Genomic DNA, 24054 nt, shown 5'->3' with positions numbered 1-24054 from the left:
TCACAGGGAAATCATGTGAACATTCATAAAGAAAAGGGGTTTAAGTGTTGTCTGTGAAACTGAGGAATCACACTTTAAAACTTCCTCTGGAAGCTGCATCATCCATGGGACCTGTGCTCACTCTAGTCATGAAAGATGAGAGCTGTAATGACTGCTTTAATGGTGTTGCACCAATAACAGGGACTAGGTTTCAAAATTTGACACTTCACTATCAAATGTACAGAAGTACTTACAAAGTCTGGCTGGATCATTCATCTGCCAGGCATGGAGAAATGACAGAAGATGAGTTACTAGGAAAGGAAATCCCTTTCTCACACATCCAATTACCACCAGGTAACACTTCCACTCATACTTAACAGCTGACATTGTCTTTACAAAGCACCCAGCTGGGCTTTCTGTCTGTTGTTTAAAAACCCAAGAAAAAGTAAACTTTGCCCTTCACTGAACTTGGGAAGTGCTTTTTAAAAGCACACTGGGTTTATGCACCTGTTAGGTGTAAAACAGGTCAGAATCACACAGCCACATATGGAAAGGCTGCTCAGCAGAGGCAGAGCAATTCATAGGGAAAAAGCGGCATCATACTCATTTCAAGAGAGCCATTTTAAGAGATGGTTAATAAATGCTTCTCTTAGCTAATAAGTCTGAAAGAGTGAAACTGAATATCTCAGGACTAGGAGGTGCAGTCCCTGTGCTTAGACATTTTCTCCTTATCCATCTTCTTTTAGCACCACCTTGTTTCAGGTGATGCTGCCCAGACAACAAATGCAGACTGATTCTTTGCTTATAATAGGGCTCCCTGTATGCTATTCCCTCTTTCCACATCCTCTGATTAGTTCTGCAGGCTCGATGTGCCAGCAGCCACATTACTATTGATGCAATTGCAAAATACCCTGGACTTACCAAGAATGAACAGCTGGGAGCTTTCTGTTACATCCCCACGAAGATTGGCTGCCTTGCAGGAGTACAGCCCCTGATCTGACAGAGAAACATTTGCAATTAGCAGCAACCCATCATGCAGATGGTGAGCAGAGGACAGCTTGACCTTGTTCTTAAACCAAGTAACTTCTGCTTCAGGAACACCTGGAAAAACATTGACGATACATAGCACAAGTAAGATATAGTGTTGCTAAACAGTGTTATGGTTGCTACAGACAAAATTGTTAAGACAGAACAATTAAAACAAGATTTTAATATGACTTCCAAGTGACATATTTTGCAGTTCAGAAGTGTTTAGTCAACTCTTTCACATTGCCTGCCTTTATGTTTCTTAAATCCCTCTGAGACGGAGCAGAAGGGTTAAAACCAAATTGAAGTCTTCCCTTTCAGTGTTGTACAAGGGAACTCTGAAATCATCACTTTTAAAAGCAAGCCTCTATTGGATCAGAACAGAGGATAATCTAGCCTAGTATCCTGTCTCTGGAAGAAGCCATAAGATGGTGCCTCTCCCAGCTTCCCACTAGTTTCAGCTCAGGCACTTTCTGAGCCAGTAGTTTCTGTGCAGTTAGGAGGCCTCCATGGGTCTTCTATTAATTCGTCCAACCTTTCTTTTTGAAATTATGCAAACAATTAGCATTTACATCTTCAGAAAAGCACTTTCACTGGGCTTACCAGGAGTCTTCAGACAACAGATAGTTACAGATTCATAATCCACTATAAGAAGAATTGCCTCCTTTTGTGTGCTTGGATCTAAGGTCCAGATGTCTCTGTTGGGTACACTTTTGTAGGAATGGGTTCTAAGGTGTAGCTGGGAAGACCTCTGGTCTTGCAGTAGGTAGTATTTCCCTGGCATAGGGATTTCTACCTTGATTTAAAGGCATACCAGATCAGGTAATTTAGTGTCACTGACTACTAAAAATCGCTTTATGGGAAATGGTATTGGAAGTTTTAATAGATGGGATAGACCTATGGAACTTTGCCTGGGGGGAAACAATATTGTGTGGATGCATGGCTGTAAGGAGTAGCATATCACTAATCCTTCTAACTGCTGGAGTGCATGCTCTCCCATTTGTGGTACCCTCTGTATGGTGGGAGGCTGCTAATCTCTTTCACATAAACATGCAGTTTCATTGTGTCTACTGTAGAGTAAGGGCATGAGTACAGGCATTTATTCTTAAGTATCGGCTGCCCACCAAAATCCTTTGCTGCCTTATGTCACAGCAAAATGTTCCTTTGTCCATTGCCAGTACCTTTCTGGTTGTCCTTGCATGTCAAAACCCAAAACCCACTCTGTTTGTCAATTCTGTGGCCCTGGCATCAGAAATACCTCACTCGGGCTGTGCTCACTGAGCACAACCACCCATTTGTCTGTATTCGTATTGACCGCCTGATTGCAGGTGCCTTGTTAAGCATGTGCAGGTGGAAGTGGGAAAGGGAGATTTTCCCCTATTCTTCCACATAAAAGCATTGTGACTTTTTTCCCACCTCTCTCAGAGTCATCTGGTGACTTTGTCAAGACATCTGGAACGAGTATGTCTGAGCTTGGCAGCTGGGAAGAAAAGCTGAAGCCCTGTAAGGGCAGAGAGTCTCATCCACATTCAGAAAGTAGCAGGAAGCAGGCTGTAAAAGACTGCAGGGGGTTTCTCACCTTTGTCTGAGGGTGAATAGCATATGCTAATCTGGACCCTTCATGGTATATCCAGAGAACTAATCAATCTTGTCTATGATCTCTGTTTTCCAAAGGCTTATCCTTGTTTGTGTTGCTAAAACTCAGTTTTTTTAAAAGGATGGGTTGTTGGCCTGTTTCTCACCCCCTGCACTGGGATAGGACCAGTACACAGGTTTCCATCTGGCTGCTACTCTTTGACCTATGTGGCATGGGTGGGCTGACCACCACTTAAAACCTCACTCTGATTTTTTCCAGAGCATCCAGACAAGAACAAGAGCAAGAACTCCTCAGGGGAGTTCAGACAATCATTGGACAGCAAACAACACCAACCTTTGAGTTTATTCAAGCCTGCATGTTTATTGTGTTTCCATTGCAGGGAAAGGAAGTTTGAGAGTTGAGCTCTGGAGAGCAAAGGAAGGAAAATGGACAGTCTTCCAGTTCTGCAGTCCCTGAGACAGAAAAACACTCACATCCCAGCACTTGTGCTTCCAATGCCACCCTAATGAAAGGATGATCTACTCTCTCTCTTGCAGTCTGAGTTACTTACAGTGCACAGGTTTTCACATCATGGCATGGCAAACTCAGGCATGGAAGTATGAAGAAATGTGCCTCAGAAATAAACAATCACAAGATTATAAAATTGTAAAGCTTTCTCCAATTCCAACCAGGGCTCATCTTCTTTCTTTGTTTTGAAGACTAAAATTAGGTACAGCTTTCAAGCTTTTCTTGAAAATAAAGGAAGGTAAGTGCAAATAGTGGGAGAAGAGGAAGGGATGAGGAGTGATGAGAAAGGTAAAGAAGAAGGGAAAGGGACAATGGGGATTTCATATTACCACAGTCCTCAAGAGGAGGGGCTCAGGAGAGACAGACAAAACTAATTTGGTTCTTGCAGACAGCTGCTCAGATGGTCTTAGCCCAGAATGGAAGACTCCGCTTGTATACACTGCACTAGCAGAAGAAGCAACAAGGGGTTAAAGGTAAGACCCCTTACTGTTGAGGTATTACTGTTGAGTCTAGGAAAGGTGCACTGTACCTACAAAATGTCCAGCAGCTCTACAAAAACCTTTTTCTGACTGCTACTCTAAAAAGTGTGTTCTTTCTCTGTCTTTAATGTGAAGTTTCCACATTAACAGGCGATTATTTCAAACTAACTTGCACAACTGTTCCTACAGTTCGTTTTAGGGAAGATAAGCAGTATATGCCAGTGAGCAGCAGCTTCATTGTCCTTTATGCTTCCACCTTTACACCACATGTAAACATCAAGACAGGAATAGGAGGCAGCCAGCACAGGGATGAGCAAACCTATCACTGCGCGGCATTGCCACAAGGGGTAGCAAGAGCATTTCAATCAGTTTTGTTGGGTAACGGTGAATGACAGAGGACAGAGGGCTGAGTGTGTTTGCCTTGCAGAAACTGCCACAGAGAGTGAAAGTTTGAGAGATGCCAGCTGGAAACAAAAACTCACTTTGCTGGGCAGGCAAGGCTTTAGGTGGTGAACAGTTACCCAAGTCTATTCTTCTTCAGCTTTCCCCTCCATCACTGTGTGTGTATCTAGCACAAAAAGGCTACCTGTGATAAGTAGCAAGCAGAACTGTGCATGCTGATCAAGATAATTTTGCTAAACCAGGAGCTTTTGGGGAAAGGAAGTATAGCAATATAAGGATCTAGCAGTGGTGACTTGTTTTCAGTGCCACAATATTCTTGAAATAGTGACTTGCATGTCAGAATCTGGTATAGTTGATGAAAAAATATGAGTCATAAAGCAAGGTAAGAACTAGAAATATATAACCTCCAGCATATAGATGAAATACAGAGGAAAGGAATGTTTAGGAGAACTGAAAAAGCTGCAAGCTGAAACATCAGGGAGAGAAGGATATACAGGGCAGGATGGTAATATATTTTAAGTCACTCTTCCAAACCTGTTCTGACTCAACAGTGACTAATGGTACGTGACACTTTGCAGGCAGGTGCCTCTGTTAGAGGTCTTATGGCCTGAAGGTTACTGTGGAGAAATGCTCTCAGAACTAGATTTTTAAAATCGGTTCCTCCTTTCCTGTCCAACTGTATTTTCAATAACACCTTGGCCCAGATTGATTGAGGCTTCTGGTATCTGAATGAATATCTGCACAATTTAAGCGCTGAAGTCAACAGAAAGCTTCCTAGTAATACAGATGTGATCCAAACTGCTCCCACATCCCATTTGGAAGTGAAATTGCCCACAGCAATCAAATTGCCCATACCAGAAATGCTACTGGCTTTCTGAAGCTTGGAGAAAATCCTCCACCTGGAAGTCACAGGCATCTGCAGGACTCCTGAGTAACTTTTGGGTGGGAGTTCCCTTAGGATTTGTTTTGGAGAAGTCTGGGATTGACCACAATCACCTAACTGTGTTAAAAAAATAGTCTTTCACCTCTACAGGCAAAGTGGCAAAGTTATGTCAAGTGAAATAAGGTTGATTTTCAAGCTTGAACAAAACCACAACACCGTCTTTGTGGTATAACTAAAATAAAGTTTCATCCTGACATAATTCATATCAGGGGGCAATTAAACTCTAATGCATCCAGGATGATTTTATTTTGCCTTGTCTTACAGCTAATGTCTATAGGTTTCAGCTCAGAACACAGATTTTGATGGTGCTTATGCCTTTCAGAAGAAGTTACAGAGCAATATAAAATTACTTCTGAGGCTCTGGTAATGTTCTCTTATCTCTTATCACGTATCTCTTGTTTTGAATAAACCTTCTCCCGGCTTATCAACACCTTTCAGCAGCAAGTGTATATTTCTGTCCCTTGACAGCAAGAGCAGCTTTAGAAAATGTCATAACTGATCCTTATACTTAATATTTCTTTTATAAATATTTACTCTGCTGTCCTGCTGATTCTCAGTAAAGATGTGTCCTTATATGAGCCAAGACATCAAGATCCAATACATGCATGGTCCTATACTACAGACAATACAGCTCAGTGGTAGCAACACAACTTATAATGATGAGATTAACAGGCCCCAAATTCTGATCTGGAACAACTCTCAGTTGCTGTGCTGGCTTAGGGCATCCTGAAATGACTAGAAGGAAAGTACTGGAAGGAAAAAAGATTATAGTTTTACAAAGCTGTGTGAAGAGTTTTTTCATCTAGGTAAGTCTCCACATAATTTCTGGATATGTTAGTTTGCTTTCTAATTACGTTCACTTCATTCTCACACTCTAATTTCTTTTTTGTTATCAGATGTTATTGCATTAACCATTGCACATTAACATAGTATGATTTGATGACCATTCCATTGTTAATGTCTTCTGGGTAACTTTGGCAAACTGCAGAGCTGTAAAGGTCATCTACTCTGAAGAAGTCACTTAGGATACGACACGTTTGCCGACTGAAGCAATAGTGCATGTTACACTTTTTAGACTTGATCCTTTTAAGTAGAATGATCAAAAATATATTAAAAGGTTGGATAATCACAATCCTGATGCTAAAACAACAAATTTGTGCTTACATTAGAAGGAAAATTATATTTATTTTCAAGTTATTTATCAGGTTTTAGGAGATGGTATGTTTTTCAGGCATAGGTGAGACAGCTGACAGAGATCTCTCTGTTCCTGGATCTCTTCCCATATGTAGCTTTTTTAAAATTGTTGTTTAATTATTAACACTATTTGTATGAAAATAGGATTCTAGTGCCTATAAAATATTTTCCATTATAAATAAATAATCAAAATTTTCTCACTACTCTTTTATTCCCTGTGTAAGATCACAGCTTGTGGTTTATGACTTTATCATAATTTCAACAGCATTAATCTCTGGTGTGAAAGATAGTTGACATTTTCTGTGGAGGTAGTAGTAGAAGATAAACACCCATGAAGAAAATTATGATTTAAGCAAATTTCTTCTGTATCACAGAAGAATCCAACACACAGTAATGCTACTAGACAGCAAAAAGCCTTCCTCAGAGAAAGAAGGCAGTGATTCTGCTGTGACACTGCTAAAATTTTCCATTGTGGACATGCATTGTCATAGTAGGTAGGCTTCATAAAATTGTGAGAGATGATTTTCCTCTCAGAAAAGACACTGAATCTGTGCCTCTGACCATGCTATGCTCCCCTTCTGTAGTTTTCTGGTGCCATAAGAACTGTGGCAACTCTGTTCAGCCACATTCTGTTCTTTTCATGTCTTTACACTGAAGGGAAATGCCTGCACTTTTAAAATCAGCAACCATCTGCAGGTGAGAGAACCCAGAGAGAGAAATCCAAGATAATTTATGTTCATATAAAATTTAGTCTCTTTCACACACTGTCAGTGCAGGTGGCCATGCAGGGGCCTGGGGAAAAAGATCAGAGCTTTCATCTCCTTCTTCCTTGAAAGACAGTGGACATCAGTCTGATTGTGAGGGAGTATCCAGTGTCTATGTTAAGAGGGGAACAGAATACTGAATTTATTCCTTCATGAACCACCAGGAAAAATGATACAGTATTTTTCTTTCATTAATACCACTGAGAGCAATTAATAAATTGGGATCCCAGCCTAGTGTTTGCACAGCTATTGTGCATCCTTTGCTAAAGGACAGATGATCAAATAGTGAAACTTGAGCCAAATACTGTTTTCCTTAAGAATTTGCATACGGGTGTGGTTAACAGCACTTGAAGAAGGAAAACTGACATCGACTAAGTGCTTAAAGTGAGCAGAAAGTGTCAAAAAAGCAGGACATTTGTATATTTGCAGTGCAGATGCAGATGCTTATTTAGAGTCATCTGAAGTAGCTGCTAGGGACAAGAAGCTAAAGCAAGGGTCTAAGGGACTTCATACAATTCTCCACCGCAGATATTTGTGCTAACACTCAGCATGGCTCACTTTGTGTTTTATAAGCTGCTCCCTTCCCGTCCTGTTCCCCCCTACTACGTATGGAAGTGTAATGAATCAAAGGTCTGTCCCTGAGTCTTTAGTGATTTCCCAGCTCTCTCTCTTCCCCCACTCCTCCTCCCCATACCAACACCATTCCCACCAGCAGCCATAGGACTGCAACATGCAGATAAGGTGGTTCTTTGTTGGTCACCATTGGAAAGAGGCAAACTACCATTGTAAGACTGAGGGACATTCAGTCTATAGCTGGAAAAGAGTTTCAGGGAGAACCCTGTTTCAGCAGAACTCGTCTGAATTCCTGCACTCCGAAAATGAAAAAAAGAAAAAGCAGAAAATGAATGTGCTAACATGCCCTTAATTTGCAAAAAGAGAGTTTGGCAGGAAAAGAAGGAAATAACCAGAGTGGACTTTGAGAACCCCATCAATGAGGAAATGAGTCTGTCCATGCTTGTGTATTCTCACCAAACTTCCCCAAAAGGTAAGAATATGTATCAGTTTTGTTCTATCCACATGTATCTCTAACAAAGATGCCTGTTGTATTGTCCCAGATCAGTTTTGTTACGCCACTACACTTTTCTTGTTGGTATTGATAAAAGGAGGACAATTTCTATGCTAAGAATTATTGGAAGCAGTGAAGTTTGTCTGAGTCCTAGGAAAACCTTGCAGTTTCACCCAGCTGCATCTGGAGACACGTGCAAAGAACCCCACAGAAATTTATAGCCGAAGGCACCTGCATGGGAGACCAAGTAATTCCTCACCTGCGACCTGACAGCTAATGGTGACATTTGCTCTCTGGATTGTTTTCACTGTGCTTCCAATATCAACAGTGACAGCAGGCGATTCAGTGTTGATCACAGTAGCTCTTGATGTCTTTATCAGTGGCTTTCCTGTACAAAAGAAGCACCACAATTTATCAGACCAAGCACACGGGACTCACATGGGACAGATGGCCTGGGACACTCTGTGTGAAAGTACCTATACACAGAACAGGAGGATAAGGGAAAATGGTGGAGTATGAGGCCACCTGCTCTTTATAATATTACAGTGTCACCAAATTCCATGGTAAGAGCTGGCTTGGAAAAAGAAAAAGCCTACTTAGTGCAGAGGCAGAATAGCATTAAAGCCATATGGACACACATGAGAACCAGCTGAATCAATAAACACCAGTACCATTGGAGCTGCAGCAAGATGTTTGCCTGCTACTGCAACCAAAATACCACCCTTTGTCAAAGGCCAAACATAGGAAAAAGAAGCCTGAGTGATGGTTACAGGCACATTAATAGTGCAGGAGGCTTAGAGCAACATGCAAGCTGTTTCTACACATTGATCATGTTTTCTTTAACCTACAGTGGAAACACTGGGATTGGGGAGACCAGACCATAACCAGAAGGTTTTCTTACAATGGCTAGTGTAAGAAGATGAGGGACATAAACAAGCTCCTTTCTGTCAGATAACCAGTTTTGTTTTATCTAAAGCCTGTAGTAACGGTGTTGTGCATTAACATTGTTTAGCAAAGATACCTGCTTTGCCTGCAACAAACTTTTCAAACCATTTTCAGCGTGCTTCCCACATTGGCGACAGCAAGCAAGTGGGTCAAGGTGTTCCCCTGCTGTTGTGCCTGTCTATGTTGGATTAGTTATGGAGCTTTCCACCATGAGGGGCTTGAGGTGCCTTCTGCAACCCCTTTTGTAGGGGCACAGTAAAGGCATGCCTACATGACACAAAACAGTTCAGAAGTACTCAGGCTTAGCTCTGAGAGAGGGGAATGAAGCAGCAGAGCTGACAGCTGGGTTAAGGCAGCCCACTGTCCCAGCCAAAATGCTGTGCAGGCAGGATGTTGGCAGGAGGGGCAGAACATGACAACATTGCTTTAAATGGTATGGGACTTGGCTGTTTTTGACTCAGTGTTGTATTTTCAAACTTATCTTTATCCAAAAATCTATAAACACGTTTTTTTCCCCCCTTTAAATAAACAGATACAAAACAGGTTCAGATATCATCATGGAATCATAGAATCGTAGAATCGTTTAGGTTGGAAAAGACCTTTAAGATCATCCAGTCCAACCATTAACCTAACATTACCAAGTCCACCACTAAACCAATTCAGGGTAGAGTAGCAATTTCATGTTTCCTGGCTTGGTGGCTGGGTTATTTATAATGAAAGTAAAAACTAGGAATCATTAAGATTGGAAAGGACCTCTAGATCACCGGTCCAGTCATCAACCCAACGCCACCATGCCCACTGAACTATTTGCTTCCAGAAGCTGCAGTTTTAGGCTAATGTCTACGACTGGCTTCCTTTGTGTTAATCTGGAGGTAACCAAGGAAGAAGAGATGGAGGTGAGAAAAAGAATTTGGTTTCATTATGCTTATGAAGAGTCCTAAAAATTTAATTCAGCCCTAACTACAAAGTGCTCCATATAGCTGTATATTCAGGGCTTTTAAAAGGTGCCTTTCATCTGGAATTCCTATCATATCAGTTTGGGGTTTGTTTGTTTGGGTTTTTTTTTTTTAATTTTTCTTTTGGTGCTTTTAATACCTAAGAATAGCAAAGTAAAATATTATATTTTATTGTTGAAATATCTCCAAAAGTTTTAATGCTTTGTGGCAAAGCCTAAATTAAAAAAAGAAAAATTCTTCAGCTATCCATCCACCTTTTATTTTCCTGATTGGTTTCCACAATCTCATCAAAAGATTAAAAATCTATTAGCTGTTCAACCCATAAATGAGTAGCAAACCATTAAGCAAAATGGAAGCATATTCTATTGTCTTTTTTTCCATGCATGTCTTAAACTAATCAGAAAATTCTTCAATGAAATAAGATTTCAGCCCCACTCCTGATACCTCTAAAGATGGTCTCAGCTTTCCAGTTTTTTTGGAGAAAGTACTTTCATTATACTGAAAAGGTTGTTGCTTTGTTCCAAAAACTGCTCAGTATCTCATTTTGATACTTATGTCCTCATTTTATAAGATGTTCAACTCTCTGCCTTGGATGTGAGATGAAAGTGTATACCAGTTCCTAAGCAGAGTTCAGCCTGAATCTGGGATGCACAAATGTAATTAATCTAAAAAGGTTAAACCACAGCCTTGAGATTTAATTATAATAAAAAAGATAATAGCCTTCCTGTGCCACTTGTATAGCTAATGCTCTGTTTATTTTTCTGTAGCTTCACACAAAATCGACTCCACAAATTGCATTGTACAAAGACTATGATTTTTAAACTCACTGAAGCAACATGGACAGAATAGCAGTTTTGACCGATGATTTTTTAACCTCATGTTGAGCTTGGTGGTGCAACACAAGAGTTTTACTGTGGAGTTGCTCCTTATAAAACACTATACTGTCTTAACAGCAGCATCACTGCCCTGCTACCAGGGATTCAGCAAAGATATTCCTGATCTGCAGTAGTGTAAAAATGATCAGTTTCTTAGTTTTTGCCTACAAGTAATATGTCGCTCTGATGCAGATCTTCCTTTTCCACCTTGGGTGATTCAGCTGTTCTCCTTCTAAGGGACAGGCAAGGTCTCTTTCCAGTTGATTTACTGTTCATCAGAGCTTCACTGATGGCCACTGATGAATTCTGAGATTTTCTTTGTGCTCCTCTTACCTGAAATTTTCTCTGTGTTTGGTGTAAAAAACTCAAGCTCATAAACAGCTATTCTTTCCTCTAATCATATACATGGATACATTGGCAGCTGATGGTCACTGCCTGGACATTGGGGGCCTCCAAATGCTTCCACATTCTGGAGCAGTGAAATGGAGAGGTCTGAAAAAAATCAATAAACTTTCTAGCATTCCTAATATGTTTCCTTTTGCCTTTGTGATAAATAGGATCCTCCTTCCCCAAGACCTCTCTGCCTTGTCACAGCCATTAGCTGTCTATTCTTTCCCTTCACCTTACTCAACAGCTTCTCATTCATGTTTGCTACTCTGTCCTTCTACTAGTCTTGATGTGGTTGTGAGCCTGCTGGCATTGCCTACCAACGAACCTTGAAGAGGCTAGATTCATGCACTACCTCCCATTTCCCTTGGCTTTTATTTGGGTGAGTTTTTTTAGAACTGAAATGTAAACTAACACAGGATATTGACTGTTACTAGAGAAATATAAACATAGAAGTTAATTTTTTGTGAACCGCTATTTACCAGCAGTTAAAAGTGTCAGCCATGCTTGTGCCACAATGGATCAAGTATGACACAGGGCTTGATCCTGCAAGAGGATCTATGGTATTTTTCAGCCTTCCTAATGTGTATCTGAATAAGTCCTTTGATCAGTCTGTTGGACTTGAAGAGGTGAGTGATAGGTTTAAAATGAAGCATGCGAATTGGGAGGCTTGGACTGCACTGCCCATATAGGCTGTGAATAACCAGGATGAGCACTGTCTTGAGAGCACCTGTCAGATGCAGCAAGTGAGAAAAAGCATTGATCTCTTTCAGAAATCCACAAATTTCATGGACTGTCTGAAAAGTTGGACTATGCCTCAGGTTTTTCCAGAGTTCACACCCTGTGTTTTCACCAGTGTACCTCTGTTGACCCACCTTGCCCACCCAGCACCCACAGCCATCTCTTCCCCCACAAACGATTTCTGTCTGGAATCACACAAGTGGCAGGGATCATCCTGCAATCACAGAGAGTGAAACATTACCTGCTAGAGTGACAGCGATGGAGACAGAATCAGATCCCAGGGCATTGGATGCATTGCAAGCATAGAAACCCACATCAGCTTCCACGGGCGCTAGAATCTGCAAGGAGTCATCAGGCTGAAGTAGTATCCTGGATTAAAGCAGAAAGATGTAATAGTCTCTTAGTTTGTGTGAACATGAATACATTTACTGGGATTTTTTCAGGTTTAGGTAATTTTTTTTACAGTTCAGGCCTTTAGGTTATATTTAAAATCTATTAGGAAATTTAAAGTCTTACATTGAGACTGTGATCTCTGTTTACTTAAATTAAATTTTAGTCCCCTTCCCAGTTCTTCTACTGCTGATATGTGTATTAGAGAAAGATTACTAAGTACTTAGGACATCTGCTCATGGTTTGTGAAACCTCGTCCTCTGTTGTCTCACCTCCTGTATGATGTTGAATAGGTTGCCTAGCCTCCCTGTCTCCCAGTTCTGCAAAGTAGGAGTAGCAATAGTAAAGAAAAAGCCAAATTATTGCAAGGGAAAATGAAACCTGCTGAAGCTAGGCAGAAAGAAGTGAACCACAGGCTCAGTGGCAAAGCCTGAAATAGGCTCCAAATGCTTTGATTGCTGCGCAGTTTGTACAAACTCAGCAGTCTCGTTGCTCCCCTGACAGTCAGTGAAGAGAGAGAGGAATACTCAGCTCTTCCTTGGGCTGAACCAACTGTTTCTTTCCTCTGCCAGTAAGAGGAGACTACCATGATCTCAGTGTACTGCCCATGGTTAAATGTGATTAATATGGCCTTAGAGCTCTTATGAATGACTTCTTTTCACAGTCTGTTTTTGCAGTGGTATAACTCCATCAGGTCCTGACGTATACCTGTTTAAGAAGAATTCAGTCCATGGGCTCTTGTCAATGTTTTTGTTCCCTTATTTTCAGCACAGTGTGTTTCGTGGTTATTGTTCCTTTCTCTTAATTTCTTAGCTTAGCTGAAACTGTTGATAAAACCTAGTGATAAATTACTTTTCTCATCAGCAACTTTCAGCAGCTGTTGTACGTAAACTCCTAGTTGAGGCTGTGATTGACAGTGACAAGGGTGAAAGTGGGGGAGGGATATGCCTGTAAAACACATGCAATAAAAGTCTGCTCACAGATCCTGGAATTGATGAGTTTCTTTCCACTCCCAACCCCCCAGTGAAAACTGTTGTCTCATGGACCAAAAAGCAGTGGATACTTGATCTTGCACAACACTGTGGGTGGTAGATCTCTAAAACAAACCAGATTAGGGCCACCCATCAAAATGTATTACAGGAAAAATTCCAGAGTTGAAATTCTTTTTTAACCCTTTTATGAGTAATAATAATAATTATTATTATTAATAAAAAGAAAGAGCTGCCTTTTGTCAACCAAGATTTACAGTGCCTAGAAAAATGCACATTTACAAAACAAACATTGATAATTTTTTAAATTGCATCTTTGCTTGCACAGCAAAAGAACCCTAATGGTTGAAAGAATTCGCTCCCCACCTATGCTTTCAAGGATCTTTTCTTTCTTACCACTTAGTCATAAACAGGGCAGACTTCTAGGTAGCCACTGCTAACAGTGTCAGCAACTAACAAATTTCTTTACTTACGTAACAAAACTAGTGTTAACATGCATCAGTATCTCACAGGTAAATTTTTCAGTTTAACACTGACTGGTTCAATCTCTACATGGAATTCATTAGAGCTTCAGAAATTGTCCCAAATTATACTAGCATAGAACAGTTAAAAGTTGTGTGTGTTCTGCCTGCATGTGTGCAATATAGTATGTAGGCTGATCAGTCAGTCCTACATCAAGCTAACACCTTCAACCCCCCTAAAAAGAGCTTTTACAAATGTTTCTGTCACCTTCAGGTAGAAGAAAGAGCTTGCTTAATAATGCTCCTCATAAAACACAAGGGATCATATTTGTTTGTTGTTAATCAACTCAGCTGATGTAAATCTCTCCTTGTGAATTTAAGTCACCTCAAGATCCAGCACAAATATTTTTAGAAATAGGCCAGGTAGGTACCTGCCTTTAAAAAAAATAAACTCCAACACAGCTCCATCTTCTTATTTTTTCAACCCAAGTTTTAATATTTCTCTAAAAAGAAAGCTAATGTAGTCTTCTTTTCAATAGTTCTTTCTGTTATTTGTGTGTCACAATTTAGCATAGCTGCTTTTCTTGAAAGCAGATCTTTTATTATCCCTCTTTGTATAGAATGATTTTGGCTGGATTCCCTATTTGCTCGTAGATTGCTATTTTTGTTAGGTATTGAGTTGCTTGTCAGTGGTGAAAAAAATACCAGCTGTAGCAATTCTTTCTGTCAACAGCATGTCTTCAGAATCTCATTTATGGACTTAAAATAATACAGCTTAATGTTTAATCAATTTCATCTCAGTTACTCCATACTGCATTGTGTCCAAGACAAAAATGTATTTTACAGGACCTGTATCAGTGACTAATTCAGATGGCACCTCGCAAACACCTAACTCTATATCACCTACTGTTTATATTCTGCTTCATGTCCATTTATAAAATACATTTCTGTTTTAGAAAAGTTGAATTATCAAGTACTAATGGGTTACCAGTGATGGAAATTATGGCATACTTGGAAGGCTTACTAAACAATGCATAAATCCCTCAAAGATTTTTCACTTTTAAAATTGATTCTTAAGGAAGTTAATCTGAATTTTCTTTGAAATAAAACACCTTCCATCATTTACAGAAGTCTCCAGACTTTGGTATAGACACTAGCAGGCTTTGAAACTGTACTTAGAACCCATGCTGGTGTTAACCTGACACTTTAACCTTAGGAGAGAGTGTGGACACTCAAGCATGCACTCAGGCTAAGTATGCAGACTCAACTCGGGATCTTTTACTGGAACCACACAGATATTTTCAACTGCTGGAGCTTTTTGTGTCATATATTTTCATTCTATTGAGTAACTGCCCCCCCAACACTTTCTGGGGGCCTGCGTTATATCTTTTTGTGATGGTAACAGACTAAAGTTACAGAAAATCATTTTTGCAAGTGGAGCTATGTAGTAGATGTCATAAATGCTTTTAGGTGGATGGCACAGCCTCATGGAAGGATGCAATGGGAATACAGACATTCATTGCTACATCATTGGTCCAGAAAAATTCCACGGCCACAGCACATGAAAGAGAATGCCTTTATGTCAGTATTTGGTAATACACAATACAGAGAGCTATCACCCAACCTAAAACCAGCAGCCTACATTCCAAAAATTACAGTGCAAACCAGATGCAATTGGAATCTCAGTATACTCAATAGGGCATGAGCTGAGGGATTTCAGCACAACTCTCCGACCTTCCTCACCTAACGCATCTCTGTTTTATACTGATACAGGAAGGCCTATGTATATTAATTTTCTTATTCCCATTAAGACAGAGGAGGGCTGGAAAACTGGTTTCTCTTCTCCATTCAGTGGCTAAAGAAGACAAGCTGGAGAGCTGAAAGACAGCTTAAGCATACCAAACACCACTGCACACAGATGGCCTTGCAGTTTACAGCAGTACACTGTGAGACTGCTTAAACTGCGGCTTTCATTTACATAGCTGACTGGCAGCCAGCAAGAGCATTCTGAGCCAAAACCAGAATACTGCTGTTAAGAACTTAGCAAAACATCCACAACCCAATTTTTATAGGCACCATGATTTCTAAACTTCCATTAACTCCAAAGTTACAGATGCTGAGTATCTCTGAAACCCAGAGCACTGATCATTTCCTCCCCCACCCACCCACGTGGAGGAGCCATAAGTGATGAGTACAGAAGGAAGTTCATAAAATGAAAACTACCTCAACCTTTAAAGAAAAGTTGTCAATGAACAATGCTGCTAACTGGGAAATAAGCTGTGCTTCCCTGAGTCTTTCCGATACAAATTTTGAGCACACATAGTTGCCTGATAATTCCAAAATACAACACAACATTTAATGTTATTTCAGCCAAGTGAATGCAAAAAGAAAAAAAAAAAGGTTGAAAGGCACTGTGAAATTAAAAAAAAAATCCAAATTGAAATTTCAGAAATAATAAAACTGTTTTATTGTCAGCTAAATGTTGCTACACCATGGCTGCTTATACGGTGTGAGATAAACTTATAATTTTCTCATGAGTGTAGTGTCCAGCGGTAACCACACGTGGACTTTATGTAACCTCCAGTCCCTTTCAAGCATACCATAGAAATCACAGTCATTTCAAGCAGAGAAAAAAAAAAAAAAAAAAAAAAATCCCTTAATGGCACAATTCCAACAAGATGAAACCATTGGCAATGAAAATCTATATATGAAACTTCTGGGGGGCCATGAAGATATTTTCACAGGAATATGGCCAAATAAAGGGATACTATAGGCCCAAGTCTTGATTAAGACTGCATGTGATTTCCACAAGAGATATGTTCTTGGTCTTAGTGTCCCCTCCCCCTGCAAAGTTACCATTTTTTGTGTTAAACCTAATATACTTACTAGACTTTAGACACAGAAAGAGAGACAAGAAACAGAAAATTCAGTACATTAGAGAAAACAACAATTTTGGAATGATTCAGTTGCCAAAGTGAGAAAGGAGCTAATAAACTAATCATATAATGAAGCAGGAAGAGCAATTGTACCTAAATCAAGACTTTACCGGATGGTCCACAGGCACCACAGTGGAAATTAATTTTTGCCTTGACTCCATCTTTTCTCATTTCCCAAGCTGACCATATGACTGAATTCAGATGTCTTAACTGAGGTCAGTATCTTGTGCAGAAAGGGCTGCTAGCAGATTCCTGGACTGCTTTGTTGTACCATGTTGGTTAATATAACTGCCTCTTACACTCCCTGCCTATCCTTATATAACACTTTCTCACAGAACAGAACCAGAACATAAAATCTCAAGTATACACATGAGAAAAATGTATGTTATCAACACAGTTAAGCATATAACAAGCATTGAAAATAATCTGGTTTTGTGTGCTTTTGCACACAAATGAATAATATGGCGTGTTAGGCAGGTAAGGGCTACCTGAAAGAAAACCAGCATCATTTCTGTGGTACACTGACAAAAGCATTTTGTTACTCAAGTTCTCAGGCTACACCTGAGGCCAGCACACTGGAGTTTGAACAGATGATAATGCACCAACTCACATCAGAATAGTAATGCTTAGAGATTAGTGTGTTGAGATGACAGCATAGTTGCAAATAGCCATGAAGTATGGTTCTACAGTTTTCAGCCTCTATCAGAACATACACAGGGGATGGTGATTGTAATACCCCCTCAGGTTTATCCTGGGGCAGTTTTACACATAGATACATGTGTGGAAGGCAGAAGCCTCACTTCCTCCATCTTCTGCTACCACAACGTCAGACAGACCCTGGTGGAACATTGTGAGAAACGCAATTCATATCTCCAACAGAGGATAATAGTAATAATCAAGAATCAATCTTCATATCTCAAAAAAAATCTTCATAGCAGAAACCTCCACCTTCAGATGGGAAAATACACTAAGGGTCCCAGCCTCCAGACATGGAGTGCTCTGTTGACTGCATTAAGCACTTATCTACTTTAGTATTTTAAAAACTCCTCTTTTTGCTTATTGAAACAGAAGTAAAGCTCCTGTTTGCCACACCAGACTAACCCAGAATCCAGACCTTGCTGAAGAGTTACCATGCCCTGTTTACCACTTACGTGTTTTAGCCCTTCTTTCTGCTATGAAATCAGACTACAGCAAAATATGATTTTGTCCATGGGACTGACAGGCAGTAAACCATGGAAACTGAAGGGTCAAAATATTACTTATTTTCTTAAAATTTAAATAATATGTTTTACCTATCATTGTATTTCACCTCCTCTCCATTCTTAGCCCAGCTGATGGTGGGCTTTGGGTTTCCCACTGCTTCACAGTGAAGCAGTACGCTCAGCGTGCCACTGGCTAGGACCACCGTCTGTCCCAGGTGGGTAACAACCTCTGAAGCAGAAAGCTGCTGTGCTGCTGAGATCTTTCGGAGGATGGCAGGCTTTTGTTGAGGTCTGCGCAAACCATTTGCCAGCTCTACAGAAGTGGGAAGAAATGCTTCAGCAGATGATGTTCTCAGGGAGCTGGTAAATCCAGAAACATGTCTGTGAAGAGGATACTCCACTGAGGCTGAATCTACTCTTCGCCTTGATGCTTTGAGGACAGATTCCTGGTGCTCCAAGTGGCTCTTGAAAATCTCGTGAGCCAGCTGCACAAGCTGCTCGGTGTAGATGTCTTTAAGTTCCTCAGGCTGTTGAGACAAGTTCCTTATGATATCATCCAAGTGTTTCTGCTCTGTGACCATAGTAAATGGCAGGCTATACTCCCGGCTCTGGTCCTCCTCTGAGGATGTGTTTCTCTCTGTGGACTCCTGGGCTTCCCAGGACTCCAGATTTTCCCCTGGCCAGCCCCTGTGCTGTAGCAGCCTTGAGACAATATCGTCATACCAGCTGCTAGGGTCAGAAAGATGCCCTCGCTTTTCAGCCTTGCTCCCATTGAAAAGAATCCTGTTGATGTATTTCCCCTGTGTTAGCAAGGCTTCATTTAAGCTGGCCTTTCTCATGGCCTCTTCTTCCCTAATACCAGTTGGCTGCCCAGCAATGATCTTCTTGTTGCTTCCAATTAGTTTAATTACAAAATGCTCCTGGGCTGGCCCTGCTGTGCAGGTGTATGTCCCGGTGTCTGAAGGCTTCAAACGATGGATTTTCATGTACCCATAGGGTGCAATGGTGATGTGAGCTGAGCTGACAAGCCTCTTGTCATCCTTCTCCCAAGTGATCATTGATTTCCGGAACCTCCTTGTGGGGCATCGGAGAATAACGGAAGTTTTAGGCAGCAGGTAGGCGTACCCACCCACAATAAAGTGTAGCTTCTTCTGCTTCCTTGTCTGGATGTAAACGTTCTTCACAGCCATAATATGGGGGCTTTGCTTATGACCTGGCCTGTTGTGCCCTGAAATATCATTAATACTATTAGTATGTGATACCATTAAAGAAAACAAACAGTTTACTTTGGTGCTGGCAGCATTAAACCCATTAGACAGTAATGGGAGAAACCAGCCACCCTCTGCTGAATATTAAGTTGGAGCAATCAAAATAAGAGGAATAACAAGATGCACTTTAGGAATGCAAAAGCGGTCCCACCCAGGGTACATGCAGAAACCAGAAAGAGCCAGGGACAAAAACTTTATGGGAGGGAGAAAACTTGAGTGGAAATGTAGTTCTTGTTGTTAGAGTATTTAAATGGAGATTGTTGCTTAATAAATACATTGAAAAAACAAGTGTTTACCATACAAATGCTCGAAGGCAACATGATCTTCCTGCTCATAGCGGTAAGGAAGAATGTAAGTACTGTTACCTCAGGGAGTAAGGTTGAGCAGAACAAAACTGTCTGGACTAGGCTTAAAAACATGATAGTGCACTAGTTCAGTGTGTCCTTCAGTTTCCAGATCTGTATGACAGAGATCTTTGTTATGAAGCACTAAAAGTAGCATAGGTGTATTATTAGTAAATGCCATGTAACATTTGGTCCCAGCTTTGGTTCTGAGTGTCAGATCTTCTTTTCTCCCTGACACACCAAATATTTAGCAGTTTCAGAGTTCACAGTCAGCTTTAAGCTGAAGCTAGGCTGACTTTTGAACTTTTGCATATCCAGTTGGCTTACTGCAAGTGAGGGAAGGGCATACAGGGAGATTACTGCTTATGTGAAGGGCAAAAACAAATGCATGAAATACCAACATAAAATACATCTAACTCAGGTTGCATGGTTCGTTAGAAATCCCAGGTCATAGAGGGTTCTGAGTGACATAATGAAATAATATGTTTTTAAACTATCTTCAGCAAAATCCCTTACCAACCACTTTCTTTGCAGCTGTTCCAGCAGAGAGTTTATTCACAGCTGCCTTCAGGCTGGTGTGTTGTATCTCTGAGCCTCTACATTCCAGTTGTGAAATTTAGATCTTGATTTGGGTCAGAATTTTAAGCCAGTTCTTCCAGAAACTAGTAGCTCCCTTCCAGGAGATTGGTTCAGACCCAGCTCCAACAGTAAAATTTATAGCTCTCATCCACTGACTTGCCTTATTGCTACACAAAGCATACTTGTTCACAGACAGAAAAACTCAGCAGCAGCAGCCGCTCCACAAGACTGAGTAACGCTAGCATAGGAGAAGGTTATGGAACACGTGACAGCATGGATTTATCAGTGATTGACATCCAAGCCCCATTTTCCCAGACACTCCCAAGCATCTTTTCCACTTACTTGCACAGGTGCCTAGTGCACAGGGCCTGATCAAGGATGAGAATGGCAAAGGTGGGCACAGTGAGGAATTGATGATGACAGAACCCCCGGTTTTCAGCATCTTTCTGCAAATGGCATTTCGACTCTGGGTGCCCTCTCCACAGCTCACTGAACACTAGGAAGAGAATGAGAAACATTAGGAATAAGGTGTATTAAAACCAAAAAGGTGCTCCTTGTCACAGCCCCACCCCTCACCTCCCATATCCACATTATACGCATACCATGGTACAGATCAGTTACAGCTTTCAAAATATTGCAGTGGAATAAAGCAAAGCAGCACCTGGCCATTCAGTTGCAAACAGTGCAAGCACAGTAGTGAGAAGAAATACCAGGTATTTTCTGTCCTTTGAGGCTTTGAATCTTCCCATACTCACTTTCTCAATATTTTTTCTCAGATGGTGTCCCTTGTTTTACTGGTACTGTGCTACAGTACAAAGGTTGTCTTTGCACTTTGTTTCCATATGTCTGACTCTGCTGGCTGGAAAAACTCCTGCTCATAGCCAAGAGCAGACCACATTGAGTTGCACCTCGCAGATGCATCCTGTTCTGCTAAAATCTGGCCTAAACTTAATCTTTGAGCTTTACTTTTGCAGATCTATTAGAAATAATAAATGGATGAGTGTTTCGGATACCAATGCATTGCCTCAGCCTTGTAGTTACCGCACATGGCTTACACAGTGTGAAGTGAAGTCAGATTTGATTTTAATAAGTGCCAATATGCAGAAATGTAAGTTGTACAGATGTCAACGTAAACCATGTAGCAACTTCATGTGAAGGAGGACAGATTGGGAACAGAATTACTATCTTCATTGCCAGAATGGCTATGTGTCTCCTGGCAGCAGACTTCATGAGAACGTCCACTTATTTCAGTAAAATGTCAAGATAGGTCAACATATGAAGGTTGTAGGGACAGCTCTGTGAGGTGACGAGTGTTTCTTTCACAATTAAGACAATTTTCACTTCCTTCCATGAAAGCAAACTGGGAGAGTGGTGGCAGAGATTGCAAGGTGGGTAATGATTTTCATGCTTAATGGCATTAAAAGGTCAAAATATATTTTCAGGTATACTGTCATAAATGTAAAGGGAATTCTTATTAAGCAATATGGGGCCAGAAAGGGAGCCTAGGGAAGTGCAAGAGACCTCAATAGAGTGAGTTTGTTTTCATAGAATCATAGAATCATTTCGGTTGGAAAAGACCTTTAAGATCATCCAGTCCAACCATTAACCTAACATTACCAAGTCCACCACTAAACCAGTTAAGGGTAGAGTAGCAATTTCATGTTTCCTGGCTTGGTGGCAGCCTTATTTCTAATGAAAGTAAAAACTAGGAATCATTAAGATTGGAAAGGATCTCTAAGATCATCAGTCCAACCATCAAACTGACACCACCATGCCCACTAAACCATGTCCCAGAGTGCCACATCTACCTGTTTTCTGAAAACTTCCAGGGATGGTGACTCCACCACCTCTCTGGGCAGCCTGTTCCAATGCTTGACCACTCTTTCTGTGAAGAAATTTTTCCTAATATCCAATCTAAACCTCCCCTGACACAGCTTCAGCCCATTTCCTCTCGTCCTATTGCTAACTACTTGGGAGAAGAGACCAACACCCACCTCACTACAACCTCCTTTCAGGTAGTTGTAGAGAGCAAGGTCTCCCCTCAGCCTCCTCTTCTCCAGACTACAAAATCCCAGTTCCCTCAGCCACTCCTCAAAGACTTGCTCTCTAGACCCTTCACCAGCTTCATTGCCCTTCTCTGGACATGCTCCAGCACCTCAATGTCTTTCTTGTATTGAGGGGCCCAAAACTGGACACAGTATTCCAGGTGCGGCCTCACCAGTGCCAACTACAGGGGAACAATCACCTCCCTGCTCCTGCTGGCCACACTATTCCTGATCCAAGCCAGGATGCTGTTGGCCTTCTTGGCCACCTGGGCACACTGCTGCCTCATGTTCAGCCAGCTGTCAACCAGCACCCCCAGGTCCTTTTTGTCCAGGCAGCTTTCCAGCCACTCTTCCCCAAGCCTGTAGCATTGCATGGGGTTGTTGTGACCCAACTGCAGGACTGGCACTTGGCCTTGTTAAACCTCATACAGTTCGCCTCGGCCCATCGATCCAGCCTGTCCAGATCCCTCTGCAGGGCCATCCTACCCTCCAGCAGATCGACACTCCCACCCAGTTTGGTGTCTTCTGCAAACTTACTGAGGGCACACTCAATCTCCTCATCCAGATCATCGATAAAGATATTGAACAAGGCTGGCCCCAAAACTGAGCCCTGGGGAACACCACTCGTGACCAGCCGCCAACTGCACTTAACTCCATTCACCACTACTCTCTGGGCTTGGCCACACAGACAGTTTTTTATCCAGGGAAGAGTACGCCCGCCCAAGCCATGAGCTGCCAGCTTCCCAAGGAGAATGCTATGGGAGACAGTGCCAAAGGCTTTACTAAAGTCGAGGTAGATGACATCCACAGCCTTTCCTTCATCCACTAGGCGTGCCACCAGGTCATAGAAGGAGATCAGGTTGGTCAAGCAGGACCTGCCTTTCATGAACCCATGCTGGCTGGGCCTGATCCCCTGGTTGGCCTGCACATGCCTGTTGAGTGTACTCAAGATGAACCACTCCATAATCTTCCCTGGCACTGAGGTCAGGCTGACAGGCCTGTAGTCCCCCGGATCCTCTTTCTGGCCCTTCTTGTAGGTGAGTGTCACACTGGCAAGCCTCCAGTTGTCAGGGACCTCCCCTGTTAACCAGGACTGCTGACAGATGATGGAGAGTGGCTTGGTAAGCTCCTCTGCCAGTTCCCTCAGTACTCTTGGGTGGATCCCATCTGGCCCCATAGACTTGTGAGCATCCAGGTGGCATAACAGGTCATTAACTGCTTCCTCCTGGATTATGGGGGCTTCATTCTGCTCCCTGTCCCTGTGTTCCAGCTCAGGGGGCAGAATACCCTCGGGATAACTGGTGTGGCTATTAAAGACTGAGGCAAAGAAGGCATTAAGTACTTCAGCCTTTTCCTCATACCTGGTGGCAATCTTCCCTCCACCCCCGCATCCAATAAAGGATGGAGATTGTCCTTGGCTCTCCTTTTGTTGTTAATGTATTTGTTGAAACATTTTTTATTATCTCTTACAACAGTGGCTAGACTGAGTTCCAGCTTGGCTTTTGCCTTTCTAATTTCTTCTCTGCATGACCTAATGAGATCCCTGTAGTTGCCTGCCCCTTCCTCCAAAAGTGGTAAACTCACCTTTTTTCCCTGAATCCTAGCAAAAGCTCCCTGTTCCGCCAGGCCAATCGTCTTCCCTGCTGGTTTGTCTTACAGCACATGGGGGCGGCCTGTTCCTATGCCTTTAAGACTTCCTTCTTGAAGAGTGCCCAGCCTTCCTGGACCCCTTTGCCCTTCAGGACTGCCTCCCAAGGGACTGCCTCAGCCAGTGACCTGAACAGGCCAAAATCTGCCCTCTGGAAGTGCATGGTACTGGTTTTGCTGGCCCTCCTCCTTACTTTGCCAAGAATTGAAAGCTCTGTCATATCATGGTCACTAAGCCCAAGATGGCCTCCAACCATGACATCTCCCATGAGTCCTTTTCTGTTTGTAAACAGCAGGTCAAGTGAGGCACCACCCCTGATAAGCTCACTTAC

The 24054-nt window shown here is 41.7% G+C and overlaps 1 protein-coding gene across 1 annotated transcript in view; it reads right to left on the bottom strand.

Annotated features, from left to right (window-relative positions):
* The window catches only part of ADAMTSL1 (ADAMTS like 1), a 486156-nt gene that overhangs the window by 25226 nt on the left and 436876 nt on the right, over positions 1–24054 (bottom strand). Inside the window, 5 exon segments of the mRNA XM_075727091.1 lie at positions 901–1080; positions 8217–8345; positions 12103–12230; positions 17930–19067; positions 20373–20526. Coding sequence (XP_075583206.1) covers positions 901–1080; positions 8217–8345; positions 12103–12230; positions 17930–19067; positions 20373–20526 — 1729 coding nt within the window.

Source organism: Pelecanus crispus, chromosome Z (assembly GCF_030463565.1).
Source record: "Pelecanus crispus isolate bPelCri1 chromosome Z, bPelCri1.pri, whole genome shotgun sequence".
Classification (NCBI taxonomy): Eukaryota; Metazoa; Chordata; class Aves; order Pelecaniformes; family Pelecanidae; genus Pelecanus; species Pelecanus crispus.
This window is presented reverse-complemented; position numbering and strand designations above follow the sequence as displayed.